The sequence below is a fragment of the Cucumis melo genome, chromosome 1 (genome assembly GCF_025177605.1).
Source record: "Cucumis melo cultivar AY chromosome 1, USDA_Cmelo_AY_1.0, whole genome shotgun sequence".
In the NCBI taxonomy this organism is placed as follows: domain Eukaryota; kingdom Viridiplantae; phylum Streptophyta; class Magnoliopsida; order Cucurbitales; family Cucurbitaceae; genus Cucumis; species Cucumis melo.
Genome location: NC_066857.1, coordinates 11837999 through 11849845, shown reverse-complemented (window position 1 = coordinate 11849845; position 11847 = coordinate 11837999). Strand labels below are relative to the sequence as shown.

Below are 11847 nucleotides of genomic sequence, written 5' to 3'. Positions count from 1 at the left end.
ATTCCTTCAAAGCAATTAACATAATTAACAAATCAGGATGAAAATAATGTTTAATTTATAAACTTGATTAAAAAGACCTAAAAAATCAAAGGTCAACAAAATAATATCAAAATAATGACAATTTTAAAGCAACATATAGATTAAACCCAAATGTTTGATCTCAAAATGGATAATTCAAGTTTTATGCAAGTTAAAGCCTACCCTCATTTTTCATATTTTGAATATATTTTAAGATAAATTGATTTTCATTTGAATATAGTCTGAAATATAATTACTCATTTATATTTATAATAGTGTGAAGGAAAGAAGATACAATAATATTCCAAAAGATTAGGGAAAAAAATGAAACAAGATATAATACAACATTTGATTTCAAAGAATCTAAATAAATCTAGAATGAGCTACACATAATGATGAAAAAACATGTTTTGTTCACTAAACTATACAATATATTTTCTGTTTCTTAACTTTTAAAATGTTCTTAACGTTTTTATTCATATATAAAAAACATCTTTGCCTATGAATTTTTCTAAAATGCTTTATTATGAAAAAGAAAAGGTAAAGAAATTAAAAAGAGCATTTGGGTAGTTTTGTTATTTTATTATGTTGTACCTAACATTCACTCACTTCTTGTTGGGGCTTCAATATATCAATCTTATATATGTCTCCAATACATATCTACATGAATACATTAATTAATATACACTCAAGATTCTACGTTGTCTATATATTAAAATTCAAATAAACATAAAACCTACCCACATTATTATTTTAAAATCCTATTTGCATTCTTCCTGCCAAATACCATTATTATATATCTTGTATGCATCTAACACAATATATAACAATTACTTACATAATTTCTTTCTTATTATTATTATTATTATTATTATTATTATTATTTTCTTTCATAGTATATGAAGTTGAGGATGAAACTTCTAATTTTAAAATCCTAACATGCAATAATCATATAAAGAGAGTAGATTCCTTCTTACCATTAAGGTTAAACAAAATCCTATATTAGTTAGAAAAGTAGGTAATCCTAAATATATAAAGAAGAAAACAATTATTTTCACTGATATAATATTTTTAGATGATATAAAAAATAAAATTCTATCAAAGTAAAAGTTGGTTATCTCAATTAACTTGAACTCTAACATTTTAAAAAGGAAAATATTTATTCATTAAAAAAGGAAAATAGGTAAAGAATATCTTAAACCACTTTTAGTCACCCTTCATTCTCTCTACCCACTATCACCTCCTAACTTTCTTCTCCACTTCCACTGTTGATCACTCTCACTCTCACTCTCACTCTCATTCCCTTATTGCTCAAATTCCTAATTCTTTAAAGGGAAATTTCCTTTTCTTCTAACGTTTCCTTTTTTTTTTTATTTTTTTATTTTAGTGCAATTAATCATAATCATACTCCAATCATGGGCTCATCCAATCTACCAACCTTCCTTGTCGATGTGAATTAAGTAATTTTCAGTTTACAAAATATATATATATATATTGATGTTATGGAAACAAATATTTAAATTAAGTAAGTGTAGTTCATTCAACACAAGAAGAACACTATTCATGTGTAAGTATTAAAGAAGAGATTTCATTGACATAGAGTAGTAGTAGAAGCTAAATAATTTGTGAGGAATACAAAAATATTATCTAAATACATGAAAATGAATTTTTAACCTTCAAACTACATGACGATTGATTGATTAATCAGAGAAATTAAAATATAAAGTCTGTGTAGGTTAAAAAATAAAAAGATTTGGAAAATAAAGATGTATAATACTTATTAATAGTTAATTTGTGGGATTTAACCAAAAAGATTATCTTATCTTCGTATTTTGGAAATCTTAGTTAAATCGTATTCCAATACATAAAATTTCTGTCATCGACATATTTGAAAGCTCCAAAGTCAAAGACTCACCTTTTGCCCCTTTTTAAAGCCCCCACTTTCTCTCTCTATACCCCCAATTGCAATCGCACTTTGGTTCTTCCTCAACCTTCAATCACCACCCACGACCACCGTCCTTCCTCTGCTGGCGGTTGAGTTTCCCACTGCCACGCCGATTGGCGAACTCGATCCCATAGTCACACACGCAACTCTGGTGTTCCAGCAGTTCGTCACCAACACCAAACCCCAACCACGCACAATTTTCTTCCATTTTCCAACTGGGTTCTCAAAGATCTTCGATTTTTAGCTTTCGGTTTGGGGGAAAACTGTTTGGACTTTCCCAATTTGAGGCTTCGAAGCTAAAATAAACTAACCCACCTCGTTATTTTGCTTTGATTTCACTCCTTTCTCTTTTGGTAATTGCCTTACTTCCTCCTTTTTGTTTCTTTCGTCCTGTGTTCGAGGGTTTTGAAGGGAACTCAATCTCATCTCCTTGTTGAATTTTGTGGACTCGACGGGGACTTCTGTGATGTGTTTCCCTTTTTTGCTTGCTTCACTGCTTACACTTCCTTGGATTTCGGGTTTTCTTGTTCCTGTGTTGAAAAATTGGATTGCTTTGTTGGACTTTGTGTTTTTGAGTTTCTAAGTTTTGACTGAAACCTTTTGCAATTCACTCATTTTTAGTTCTTTAGTGTTTGGCTTCTGTATCTTGAAAACCTCTTGATACAAATTGATCTGACTTGGAGTTTCCATTTTTGTAAGTTCAATATTCAGTGTGGTTCTGGAATTCCTATTTCAGTCTTGTTTGACAGTTCATTCTTGTTAAAGATTGTTTTCTTATATCGTTGCTAAAATAGCGCACGATCTTTTAAGTCGATTTTGTTAGATTTTCAGTTAACTTTGTAATTTTTTCAGGTTTGTGTTCTAATTCTTATCATGGACTCCCCTCAATCTGTTGTTTCACCATTGAAGAACTCTCTCATTGCTGAGTCTGAGAAGAAGAAACCCAGTTTCCCCAGTTTCTTTGATCCCATCTCTGGTCCTCCAACAAAGGGAATGGAGGTCAATCGAAAAGAAGCTGTTATGTATAACTTGGAGGAAGTTGTTGGTGCACTTGATGTATGCATTCATCAGGCTAGAGACATTCATAACATCTGCATATACCATAAGCAGGATGTTTATGCTAAGCTTTGTCTGACTACTGATCCTGAAGATTCTCTCTCCACCAAAATCATTAATGGAGCTGGGCGGAACCCAGTTTTTAATGAGAATCTTCGTTTCAATGTCCGGAGTGTCGATGCCTCCCTTAAATGTGAGATATGGATGTTGAGCAGAGTGAGGAATTATCTGGAAGACCAGTTGTTGGGATTTACCGTGGTGCCATTGACTGAAGTTCTCGTTAACGATGGGAAATTAGAGAAAGAGTTTTCTCTTTCTTCCACCGATTTGTTCCATTCTCCAGCTGGATTTGTTCAACTCTCTCTTGAATACAATGGAACCTCGCCTGATGTGATGGCTGTTCCTAAAGCTGTCTTGGAGTCATCAAATGCTGCATTGAAGGATTCTGAAATATCCGAGTCACTAGCTAGCGATTTGGATAAGATAGAGTTTCCTGATCCTAAGATTGTAAATGAAGATGAGATGATGGTGTCTGAGTATTTCTGCATCCCGGGCCCTAATCCGGAGTCCGAGGACTCTGAGAGCATAGCCACTTCTGGTACAGAAGATCATCTGAGTTCAGAAACAGGTGTGCATACTGTGGAAAGCTTCTCAACAGCTTCCGTCGAGTCTGTCCAGCGTTCAAAGCTTGATTCTCCACCTAGCAGCTCGTCAACTAATGGAGCATCCTCGCCTCCTGTACCAACTAGCTCAGAATCATATGATGCTTCAGAAGCTTCAAAACCTCAAACTCAGGAACCGATCGAAGAGGAGAAGCATGTGGATGTTAAGAATGGCAAGCCTGATTCCTCTATTGAGGTACCAAATGTTTCATTCTCAAAGCCTGTTATCACTGTGAACATAGAGCCAGAACAAAATGTAGTGCAGCAGGACTTTGTTGATATGTATATGAAAAGCATGCAACAGTTTACCGAGTCATTAGCAAAGATGAAACTTCCTCTGGATGTTGATAATGAACCAACGAATTCAGGAAATTCAAGCTCTGATAGGCAAACACCGTCCTCGAAGGATGGCAGTACACGTGTGTTCTATGGAAGCAGAGCGTTCTTCTAAACTTTGGTTTCTACATTTCAGACGAAGACACACAAATAACTCTAGAACTATAGGTCGAATACTACTACCAATAGTGAAATGTAATAATGTATCTTTGTAGAGTGGTGTTTCTCCTTGTACGTTGGTTTGTCATGTACGATAGTAAATTATGGCTTCTACGCCTTACAAACTTTGTCCTATCATGATCATCGGTGTAAGCATGAATGAATTATTATCCCTCGTTGTAACAATTAACTCAAGAATGCAACTTTAATTATGTGAAATCAAAATCGTATCATTGATCTATTGGTCCCACATAGGCATTGTTCGTTTCAAGGAATGAATTGGATAGACTAGTGCATTGATGGCTTGATTTCGGTTGATTCACATCATATGGTCCAGAAATTTCTTATTTCTTTTATTCTTTGTATAACATGTACTGTGCCTGATGGGACTAGCAGAGAAATACTCTTCTTTCAAAGCTTTTGTAACTAAAATAGATTTATTTTGCCTCCCTGAAGTTGTTTGAAAATTTTCAGTGGAAAATCCAAACTTGGGAGAAAATTTTACTTGTTCATGTCTTGTTACTCTAAAGTGGTTGATCTTAGCAGGCATAATATGAATCTTCATAGGCATCAGATGGGAACTTCAGTTATTTCATGTGCTCTGAGGTTCATGTGTCTTCTGCAGATCCATGCAATGTGACCATCATCCCTGTATCTCACTCTCCACAACCCGAACTTCTCAGCGATATCTTTTCCAGTTGAACATCTCTGTTCTCTCAAGTAATCGACAACCCATTGCTGTGCTGTTCTTAAATCTTGCTGAATATCCCCACCTCTGCTTTTTCCCCTGTTTAAACCTACACGTCCTATAGCTGCGACTCCAACTGCTCCTGCAGCTGCGGCCCCAGCTGCTCCATGAAAAAGAGACGAATCAGCTAGATGCGCAACCTCGCGACTCAAATCTGGGATCAGGTGCCCCATTCCCATTGCTACTTGGGCTCCAATTCTGAGAGAAAATGTTACCAGTTTCATGAACTTTGTCATATAAGGAGCTAAAGACCTTACTGCCATATTGTCAATCCGCATTACTTCACAGCCTATCTGATCTTCAACAACATGCATTTCCCTTCGGAACTCACATAACATGTGGAGTCGGAGAGCATTCATGCCGGAAATCAGGTTGGTAATCAACCTTCTTGAATAGTTTTCTGTTCTAACGAAATAGAACATGTTAGGCACTCTCCTCTCTTCAATTTCAACATTGTAATTCACTAGGTAGTTCACTTTGCGATTAAGCTCGAGAAGGAGTCTGTGCTCATAATATCTTAGGCCTTTTATCTCCTGCTTTAAGTCTTTGATTTCCTGTTCAATGATCTTTAACCTCTGCAAAACAGCTTCAACACCTTTTGCAATTCCACCAAAGGTCGCTTCAACTTTGTCAGTTTCGTCATTGGATAACGATTGATCTACTGCTTCTGGGTTGTTTTCATGTGGGACTTGCAGTTCAACAGCAAGATTATATAGGTCATGGTACCTCTTATGCAAAACTTCCCTGAAATCATCATCGGATAAGAGGTCTCGAGCAAAATCGAATCCAACTGCAACAATTTCTCTACCACCGTCTGACACAGGACACCACGTGTGCTGATAGTCATACATGCCATCAGCAGGAACAGAAAGCAACGCGAGTTTCAGTTGTTGTATTGAGACGTGCTGAGTTTTCCTGTGTCTTGGTGGTACCAAATTTTGCACGCATTCGGGCCTGATAATGCTTTCGGTCAAGATGATGCCTTGACAGAGATCGTGAATTGCAGGAATTATAAGCTGCTGGATAAATCGGAGAGTCTCGGTCAGGCTCTTCGTGGAACATGCCAGGACATCAATATAGTAGCCCAACTGTCCTCCAAGCTCTACCCTGACATAAATTCCATTGATGTTTATTGTGATCAGGTATTTCTCCAAGCTGTAAGTTGCTACATATTGGTTCTTTAATCCCATGATTCTGTTATGCAAGTGCACCTGAATTTCCAACAGCAAAAACTCTTGTTAGGAATTCAAAACTCACAATTTTCCATCAAAGAAAGAGAGAGATAGAACAAGTGGATTCTTGCCTGTAGTCGAGGAAAAAATCCGGGAGTAAGAAACATATGGCTTGAATCATCACATTTTAGGTGTCTCCCTGTGTAGATGCAGTCAGGCATACTTAACGGCCATCTCTGAGGTTTTCCTCTACCTTCCTCGAGAACCGAGGGGATTAGCAATGGGGAATTAGAATCTGATTGGTCTTGTTCATAACAGAGTTCCAGTTTTAGCATCATTCCTACCAAGTCACTAGCTTGTAAGTTTTCATATACCTTCGAATTCAGTCCTGGGATCTGACTATGTAACTTGCCTCTTAAAACTTTTTCTAGTTCTTTTCTGCTAATGAATCCACTATTGTTGCTTGAATTATGTCTAACTTCTAGTCTTATTAGTTGCCCAAGAACTTCTCCACAAAACCAATCACAATCTAATATTATAAATCCCAGTGCTTCAAAGTAAATCACCTCTCCTATGTCATGCAAGCAAGTAGCAACGGCCTTCCTCCTCATTTCGATCTTATCTCTGTTACTTCGTCTGGAGCGGATTCTCAGTTGAGGGATATGAAGTTGACAGAGATCCTGAAACTCTTTCCACCTCATTGCTGGTTTGTTGTAATTTTCTGATCTCCAGTCTGTCAAAATTTGTATCAGTTCATTACAGAGCTGATAAATTTGCGGAGCTCTTTGGAGAACAGTCCGACTCATTCTCCGAAGATGATGCAAGAGTTTGTTTACGGATGCTGATGAGCGTGCATCGACCGTGAATACTGTCGGGTAAATATCAAGGAAACCTTGGAATTTGTCTCTCAACTCATTAATTGAAATTAAAGTTTGCTGCAAGTTCTGTGAAGGTACAACTTTGTCATGATGTGTGAGAACCAAAGTTACATTTGGAAGCATGCACTGTTTTGCTGCTCTTTTAGAGTTGGAAACTATGAACCTTAGCCAATATTGAAGATCTTCTTCTATCTCGTTTACATGTTTTGGTTCTTTGTTACTTGGCTTCCTGAATAAACTGCTGATGATCACAAATACTGATGCACTTCCAGGACCTGGAAACAAGAGATCATGGAGGGAATGGAACTCATGCTGACCAGCTAAATTCCAAATTGAGATTTTTATTTCTTCATCTTTGAAAGTTTTTATCTTCATTCCAACTGTTCTTACTGCTTGTTCGACTGGAGCTACTAAAGATCTGACTTGCTCTGTGAAGGGAAGTTTTGAAGAACCAAAGTTCTGTAATATGGAGTTACACAGAGTAGTCTTACCTGCAGTTGGGTGTCTAAAGTTAGTTTGATTGTTCAAATTATTTTATTTATATGAACTTTCGGACAAAACTTTTAGGTTTTTAAGCCTATATGAAAGAAACTATGTTATTACCTGCGTATTCTTGGCCACAGAAGAAAATCCTACAACTTTTTGGCTCTGTCAAGGTCATGTCCAGTGAATCCACCTGGGGTTCGAGATCAGTGTTCCCGTTCTGTCCTAACCTTTGGTAAACTCTATCGGCTTTGCCAGAGTTTTGAAGAGGAGTTCCAGAGAGGTCGATGTCTTCAATCCAAGGATTTACCTCTAGCATCTCCATTATTGTTTGCAACACCATGTCTCCGTCAACTCCTTTACAACTGCGTAAGGATAAGTGTGTTAAGGATGCATTCTTCTCTAAACTCCTGAAAATTCTGACTATTTCATTGGGTCTTAAGCTATGATCGTCGTATATCCCGAGATGAGTTAGAGTTTCATTTGTTGTAAGCATACGTAGAATCGCTGCAAGCCCGTCTCTTCCTATCTTGTTTTTTCGACCTCCGAATGTTACATATTTGAGAGTAATGTTTGCTTGAAGTTGCAGGGTCGAGAACCGGCTCAAAGGGCAGAGCAGATGTTCCACTCCAATGCCTGAAAATAAGTTCCCATCTAGAAATAAGTTGTGCAAGTGCTTGTTCTTGAAAAGTCCAGCTGCTATATGCACAATTGCCTCATCTTTTAAATGACTCTTTGATAGTTTTACCTCCCTCAAGGAACGATTTTGCTCCAACGCCCAGCGGAATTCCTTTGCCCATCGGGATTTCAGCCGTATACCAGTCATGTCTAGTGTCTTAACCGTGAAGTTTAACCCGAGCACGTTAGCAACCCTGCGAGCACCATTTATGTCAAGCCTATAAATTCTGAGTGTGCTATTCCCAGGTACAAACTCAACCACCTTCGAACTTTTTCCACCATTTTCTCCATGCCAAATGTGTACTTCCATATCCCTATTCATTGCCAAAACTGCAGATATCAATGGGGTCACCGTGACTGAATTTGAGTCAAAAATTGATAAAAGCTTCAGAGTCGTGTTTTCTTCGACCATTTTTGAGAGTTCTTCCATTCCTTTTGACCCGATTGAATCCTCCCAAATCTGAAACTCCTCTAATGAATTGTTCGTCTTCAAACCAGAAGTAATCATACCAACCCCAACTGCTCCAATCCCACTTTCTGAAAACATAAGCTCCTTAATCCCTTTGTTAGTCCTCAAAACATAACACAACTCCACCAAGCTTTCATTACTAAATCTATTTCGTCGAAACACAACCTGTCTAATGCCCGAGTTATTCTCAAGCAACGTACAAAGCTCTCGCATTTGCTCGAGTTCCCAATGGACTAGATGAAACTCCAAGCTTCTGAGGGAGCTGTGGCAGCTCAAAGCTGTGAGAAAGGAAGAGAAGTATGAAATGGCATCCTTAGAGAGGTCTACTTTCATGGAGTTTTCAGTTTCGACATAGCAGCAAGAAGTGGACTGAGAGAGATGAAAGGACAGGCACTGGGGGCCGGAGCTGTCGGGTCCAAGGGCGTGCAATGCTGATTCGAGATTGTCATGGTTCTGATCTGAAGCCATTGATGGAGAGAAAGGTGAGAGGGGAGAGCTCCCTGTTGTGAAAATGGTTTTGCTTTATTGGGAAGAAAAAAGAAGCATTTTGTGAGAGTTTGAACATGAAAGAAGGGAAGATGTTTGTCAAAGTAACAGTTTGGTGCTTTATAACTGTAAAATCATATTCAATTATTTAATTTGGGAATCATTTGTGAGACTTTCGGTGGAACTTTGTCTCTCACACTAAATCTTTTAAACTTCTTTCCAGAAAATACACTTTATTTATATTTTAAATTTACAATTTATTCAATTTTTATCTATCTCGTTGCTTATTTATGGTTCTTTTTTTTTTTAAAACTCGTTTTCCTCGTGTTATTTCATCTTCCCCATCTTTCCTTGTGATTTCATCTTTCTTCTTTTCTCTTTTACTTTTCTGCTATTTCTTTCCATTTTCTTTATATTTTTCAATTCTTTATTTACGTCGTTTAATCTTTTCATTGTTTTTCTTCTTTTCCTCTTCGTTTTTTCTTTTGTTTCGATTTCTTTTCAGTCTTTCTAATTTTCTTCTTTTTTTCGTTGCGATTTCTTTTATCGTTTTATTTCGTTACGCGTTTACATTGGTAACCAAATCTAAACGACTGTGTACAAGATTATGTACAACAAAATAGCAAAATCTAAAAGACCGTGTACAAAAAATCTTGAAAAAATTTCATTTAGATTGGATTAGCCAAACGTAAACGATCTTGTAAAAAAAATAAAAAATTGTGTATAAAGAATCTTGTAAAAAAATCATTTAAATTAGAGTAGCCAAATGTAAACGGATCGTTTAAAAAACTAAATGATCGTGTAAAAAAAATAAAAGATCGCGTATAAATTTTTTTGAAAAAAAATCATTTGGACTGGAGTAGACAAATATAAACGGTCGTATAAAAAAAGTAAACAATCATGTAACAAAATTAAGCGATAGAATTGAAGAGATATATTGTAGCTATATCTGAATTGTAGCCATATATCGCGTTGTAGTCATATCTAAACGACTGCGTATATATTGAATCATGTTTAGTCATATCTAAACGGGTATATATTGAACCATATCTAAATAATCGCATATAAATCGCAAATATATTACGCGTGCGTTATTGATGATGTGGTTGACATGGTATTTTTGATATTTTACACGGTGAGCCTCTGGCTTTTTCCGTGTAAATATTTTGCCATTTTTTTATATTTTTAAAAAGACCCATTTTTGTTATTCACATTATATATTTTTGCATGAGAGACTAATCTAATTCTGAGAATAAAGTTTTTTCACAAACTTATTTTATTTCAACTATTTTGATAAAAAAAGATGTTTAAAATACATTTCAAAAGCTATTTTGGATAGTCACAAGGTACTCCAATTCCCTTTTCAAAATGACTTATATTTTAAATTAAACACTTGAAAATGTTCTTCAAATTATTTGATAGTACGTGGTTTTATCTCAAAACCAACCACAAAACTAATTGGAAATAAGATGAGTAGTTCATCTATCTTATAAAAAATGTGAGTTCTCTTAATTTTTTCAATGTGAGATTCTTAACGTCTTAACGCAAATATACCATAAATTATCTCGACACAAATCGATTGATTAAATGTACAATGGATTAAAATTAAACCAATTACAAAATATAAAAAATAAAATGATATTTTAGCTGGTTTTTTCTTTATCACATTGATATATTTCTTTTTTTTTTCTTCTTCTTTTCTACTCTTCTTCTTTTTTTTTTTTTTTCCTTTTCTTTTTGCTGATTTAATTTGGTACAGTGATTTTTGGGGAGGGGGAAACTATTGATTTTAGTTAGATTACAAACTTGTTTTTCAACTTTTATAATAACTTATAATGGTGTGTTTTAAGTTTTTAAATTATTTTAACCGTTTTTATTCTAACATATATGTACATAAATTTTATTTTGTCTCTATTAAGACACTTAATTCAAGTTAAGCTAAGAAAAGTGGAAAATAGTCTTTTTCAAAAAGTAATTTATTTTTTAAAATTTAACTAAAAATTTAATTTTTCTTTTTTTAATGAAAGATTAAGACTACAATAAAATACTTGTCTAGAAAAAAAGAAAAAGAGAGATAAATTTCAAATAAAAAAAAAAAAAAAAAAAAAGAATAGTCATCTAAAAGGTGATTAGCTCATTTAAAACTTCTATTAACAATTAATTAGGGATATTAGGATTAATGAATTGAATATCAAATTCATAGTTTTGAAACTTCATCATTACAAATTCATAAAAAGTGCATACTAAAATGGCCCATGGGACTCTATTAAGAGTGGAAAAAGTGATCAAGGTGAACTTTCTTTGTGGGTTCATAATTGTAAGATTAAAGAAAAGGTGTAATACAAATTCTATAATGAACTATTAGGATGTTGAGAATTACATATCTTAGCAAAGGAAAGCATTTCTTGCATCAAAGATATTCTATTTTTGAAAAGTTTGATACCATAGAAGAAGAATAGCTTCTTTGCCCTAATGCCTTCTTTGCATAGGATTCATGTTAGTCAACGAAGAAACTAAGAATTGTTCGACCCATCAGCTTAATTACATTCTTAGGTCTATATGGTTCATAATTAAAGAGCCAAATAATTTTACTTTACAAATTTTAATGGGGTCTTTTCAAAACTATAGAAAAGCGGCAAAGTATTTACACTGTATAGAACACTTTCGAAAGTAAAAAAAGTCGAGAGGTCCACCGTGTAAAATACCAAAAATGTCCCGTCAACTACGCCGTCAATAACGCGTAATATATCTGCGATC

General features: G+C 35.1%; 2 protein-coding genes across 2 annotated transcripts; one reads left to right on the top strand and one right to left on the bottom strand.

Moving 5' to 3' along the window:
- The first annotated feature begins 1885 nt into the window (after window positions 1–1885).
- LOC103501223 (uncharacterized) lies at window positions 1886–4426 on the top strand. Its single transcript, XM_008464739.2, has 2 exons — window positions 1886–2316; window positions 2816–4426. The coding sequence occupies exon 2, from the start codon at window positions 2837–2839 to the stop codon at window positions 4130–4132; it is 1296 nt and encodes a 431-aa protein (XP_008462961.2). The 5' UTR covers window positions 1886–2316; window positions 2816–2836; the 3' UTR covers window positions 4133–4426.
- LOC103501222 (protein TORNADO 1) lies at window positions 4392–9259 on the bottom strand. The gene is made up of 3 exons (XM_008464737.3): window positions 7578–9259; window positions 6228–7465; window positions 4392–6135 (listed from the first exon to the last, which is right to left on the bottom strand). The coding sequence occupies exons 1-3, from the start codon at window positions 9070–9072 to the stop codon at window positions 4747–4749; spliced, it is 4122 nt and encodes a 1373-aa protein (XP_008462959.1). The 5' UTR covers window positions 9073–9259; the 3' UTR covers window positions 4392–4746.
- Between the last annotated feature and the right edge of the window lie 2588 nt (window positions 9260–11847).